Genomic DNA, 4,588 nt, shown 5'->3' with positions numbered 1-4,588 from the left:
CAGGCCTACAGATAGCACTCTGGAAATGTTTTCCAGATTAAGATATTTGGTGTGTTTGGACTAAACCTGTGACCACACTTCTGACAATCATAAACGCACATCCCAAAACTGGCTATGTCACACAGTTGCAAGGTGGGGCGTGCAACTAAATGAGTTGGATGTCAGTGAAGGTCTACTCTCCTAAAGACGTTGGATGAAGTTGTTTGTGCAAGCCTTTCCTTCTGGCACCTCTGAAAGCGGTACACCTAACTCCTTATCCCTCAACCAAAATGGCCTAATGTTCCCAGCCACATCCTACATTTTCTCCCTATTCCCAGGATGGTTCCCACAATTTCCCAGAAGTCTTTTCTATGTCAGAAGTGATGAATCCTTGTTAAAGTAGCACAGTCTTCCAGCTTTTATATTTCCAGAAAAAAATATAACTGAGGCATTCTATTTCTTATGGTAAATAGCATAAATGCACCAAAGTAACGGTATGGATACCCCTGTATTAATTGTTTAGAGAGCTGTCATTGGAAGTTGGGGACTGAGAAGTCACAAAAGGCTCATTTGCCTTCTGATCGTCCTTCATGGAGGCTGCTTGGTCTGAGATGGAAGAGAAGGAGAGCTGGTCATGTTCCATTATATGCACTTGGTCCTCTTCCTTGTCCTTCTTCACATAAAATAACTTCCTAAACTTTTTGAGCTCATGGAGTTCACAGAAAGTCTCGAGAACCACCAACATTGCAATAAGGCCCAGCAACAGATAACCTGGGTACAAAAAAAAAGAAAAAAAAAGAAAAAAGCATTTTAATTATTAGCAAATTAAGTGGGGCTGGAACTGTTTTAACCCTGTAACTTTTTCCACCTCTGTCATCTCTGAATAGTATGTTAATTTTCTTTATGACCCAGTTTCAGAGCTTTGCAAGCCACTTGGGACTGTCAAATCTCTCTTCCTTTTTCCTTCTACAATTGACAAGACTCCACATAATCCAAAAAAAAAAAAAAGAGTAATGCTAGTGACTTTAATTCTGTTACGGCTGTACAGAAAAAATATGTAAAAGCATTAAATGAAATAGAATACTAAAATTTACCACATGCATGCTCCTCTGCTCATTTATCACCTTCATGATTAAGTGCTGTTCAAAAGATTTTTTTCACCTTAAAATTCCTACGCACTTCAAATAGAATTAAAATTCTGGCACCTCTTGTTCATATCAGTTTTCCACTTATATTTCATGAAAAATTTTGAATTATTTTCCTTTAAAATTATAAGAAGATATCCAACAGTCTGAAACCAGCAGAAGAACAAGCAACTAGAAATGTGTACAAAATCAATAAAATCCAAATAAAAAATTACAGTAAAACATAATTTTGCTGATATTTTAAAAACCTGACAAAGTTGCTATATCTGATGACATGCTGAAGATTATTTGCAATGTTTTACTAACATGCATAAACTATGCAAACATGAAAGTGCTACCTAAAGTATATTACTGATGATTTTGGTGGTGTAGTGACTCCAATTTTTAAAGGTAGTAGTCAGCTCTCATAGACCGAGACTTTTGGATACAGGACTTAAGGGCTTAGTATGGTTAACAGTCCCCCATCCTCTTTTTTTTTTTTTCCCTCTCCAAACACACACATCTAGGATTTGAGGGAAGATGTTAAAATGAACATTTCTTAAACTCAAGTTTCATTAGAATCCTACTACTGATCATTACAATTTAATGAGAAGCACGACTACTTGAATATTTTATCATTTCAATGAGTAAAACAAGCAGAAGCTAAGTGTATAATTATTAGTACAACATGCTCATCCAAAGGCTGAACATTAAATATGCTGACAGATCAAGACAGATTAATTATTATTATCTACATATGGTCATTGGTCTGTTACCTAAAGGCATAAATATTTCACCTGTAGTTACAGATTATTCACTGGCAATAATACTCTTCTTTTCCTTCCAGGAGCACCATTAAATCAGTATTGCAGTACCAGGTACTGATCTAAACTGTAGCTGTATTCCTGATTTATTAATTGCTTTTAAGCTTTATCTCATGACATCAAATGGGAGCTATGCATTAACACAAGAAAGAACTGACAAAGCTATACGAATTAAAAGACATCTATAAATCTGCAATGAGAATTTTGAAATTACCTCTAAAACCCAGTACAGCTGACCAACACTTGACTCAGAACAGGACTTGTGTTCTAAAAATTCTTGAAAAGCCTGTAGCACTCATTAAGTGCTTTCTGACGCAGAACTCCAAAACTTTTCTTTAAGAAAACTTAGGTTCAGCAAGACAAAACATTTTATGCATCCTGGTTGGTTCCTTGAATTGCTCACATGAAAGGAAAAAAAATATTTCAAAAGTAATAACCTTAAAAGCTGTTGAAATTAAATATTCTAAGTTCATAGCTTTGTCTAAAAGCTACTTTTTCATTTTGGTATTTCCTGCAATTTATTTCATGAGTGTTCTAAAGTTTGAAAAAGAGTAATCTCAGTCATAATGCTCTCTTCTGATTTTGACTTTTCAGGAATGGGTAGAATTTTTCCAAGTCCTTTACTATGCATGATTGTCTCCATTCACCCCATCACTTAGCATCCCTAAATCAGGTCTGCAGATCAGCAAGGTAATAGCTAAAAGCTATTGCTAGTAAGATAAACAGGATGATTAGAAGAGGTAGATCTCCTGCAACGACAACAGGCCTGTCAGGAGAATAAAATAAAGTGTTCTGCTGGCTAGTTCAAGCCTCTGCTTCAATGAAAAAAAATCCAAGGCCCAATTGTTCTTTATGCAAAACACAAAATCAAGATCATGGACTCTTTGCCTATATTAAGATTGCTGGATCATGCACAGGAGCACAGACAAATGCACACCAGACTAAGAACTGGACCTGACAGGAAAGGTTGGTTTGACTGTTCAGATCACTTAGCCAGTACATCTGATGACCCAGGACTGCACAGACCAAGGCCGCATCAGAAACTGGGGTGCTTCAAAACACCGTCACTGGAGAATACTGTCCTCAGCAGACACGCATTCAGAATGCCAACAGATAGGCTACATTTTTAGCTCTACTTTGATCAAAGCACTGATTATTGTGCCCCTCTTCTGTGTCAAACATAAATAAACAATTTAACATTCCTGGTCTGGGTTTGTTATCATCTCACTCTACTTATCTCTTTGAAAGCTGGTATGTCCCAGTGCCAGCTTCAGCTATCTTCTGTTTCAACTGGAGTCAGAAACCTGGCTATTCTACCTCATTTTCCATTGCTCCTTGATTTGCCTCTCTCCACCTGTTGTCTCACCTGAAGAGATGACCTTAGGTTACAAGGATCATCTTCCTGGCTCCATAATGCACTGAAATCTTAGCCCAAGGTGCTCATAACCATTTTTGTAACAGTAATGTGAGCATTGTTTTCTACTGTTAGTAAAAGAGAAAGTAGCTACAGTTTAGCACAATGGTTTCTGGCTTTAGCTTTTTCTTTCTTAACTAAGAAACTTTATTTAAAGGCTTCAACTTTGCACAGCTACCTACAATGCCCAGTTTGTTAGCTGACAGCTCACAAAACAATTACTATCCAAAAGAATGGAGAGGGAAAGTCTAACTATTATTTTTTTTAATAAAATGCCTTTTACTAGCTGCTTAGTTTGCCACTTACATGTAATTCCAATTTTATACAGCTCTCGGAATTTTTGATTGTAGCCTTCTCCTGGCACATAGTCTCCGAGGCCAATGGTGCTCAGGGAGATGAAACAAAAGTAAAAAGATTCCAAGAAATTCCAGTCATCTTCCAGAACAGAAAATATTGCTGCTGGGATTAAGAAGAAGCATGAGACAGTGATGAACCCAAGGAGTATAGCGTGGATGATTGCAACAACTTGCTTGGAGAAGCCCCAGCGAATGTGGAAATAGAGCACAGGCCGCCTGGTGACATACACAATGATGCGCTGGACCACGGCTGTCAGGAAGAGCAGTGTAAATGGGATCCCGATGACCGAGTAGATGATGCAGAAGGCCTTTCCTCCATCAGATAAAGGCACTGTGTGTCCATAACCTGGAACAAAGCACAGGAGGCACAGGTTGAGCTAAAGCTGTGAGCTCACATAACAAATTGATGTTGGCTATGTTGTGGGAGGTAACAAATTGCTCCACTGTTGCTAGTTCTGAATTCTGCTATTCTTGACAAATGCTGTTCAAAGGTCTGTTATAAGCAGAGAAACAAAGCCTAGGTACTAGCAACAAGCAAGTAAAAATAAAATTAACATTTTTATATTTCAAAATTGTGATTATAATTCTATAAACACCTATTTTGGAGAAGGAAATAATGCCTAGTCAGGAGTGCGAACCTATGCCAGGAAAACCATGATTTACTCTGGGTCATCCTGCTGACCCTTCCGTTTAGTTTTAGAAAGTGATGTAACTTCTTTTACTCACCATGTCAAGTGGAATAATCCACACTTCAGAAAAATGTTCCTAGATCTACTTCGTTGCAAAACACTCTAAGATCTTTTGTGAAAATCAAATCATTTAAATTACATAGAAGTATTATAATCAGCATTCCACTCCATATACTTCCATGCTTCCACAAGGTGTTTAGAT

The 4,588-nt window shown here is 37.5% G+C and overlaps 1 protein-coding gene across 1 annotated transcript; it reads right to left on the bottom strand.

The window, feature by feature from the left end:
* Positions 1-210: 210 nt before the first annotated feature.
* On the bottom strand, positions 211-4,074 carry KCNK1 (potassium channel, subfamily K, member 1; the record flags this gene model as incomplete). Its single annotated transcript, XM_009872946.1, has 2 exons — positions 211-750; positions 3,648-4,074. Coding segments are annotated over 2 exons (687 nt in total), but the record flags the coding sequence as incomplete, so codon positions are not given.
* Between the last annotated feature and the right edge of the window lie 514 nt (positions 4,075-4,588).

This window comes from Apaloderma vittatum, unplaced genomic scaffold (genome assembly GCF_000703405.1).
Source record: "Apaloderma vittatum isolate BGI_N311 unplaced genomic scaffold, ASM70340v1 scaffold5387, whole genome shotgun sequence".
Classification (NCBI taxonomy): Eukaryota; Metazoa; Chordata; class Aves; order Trogoniformes; family Trogonidae; genus Apaloderma; species Apaloderma vittatum.
This window is presented reverse-complemented; position numbering and strand designations above follow the sequence as displayed.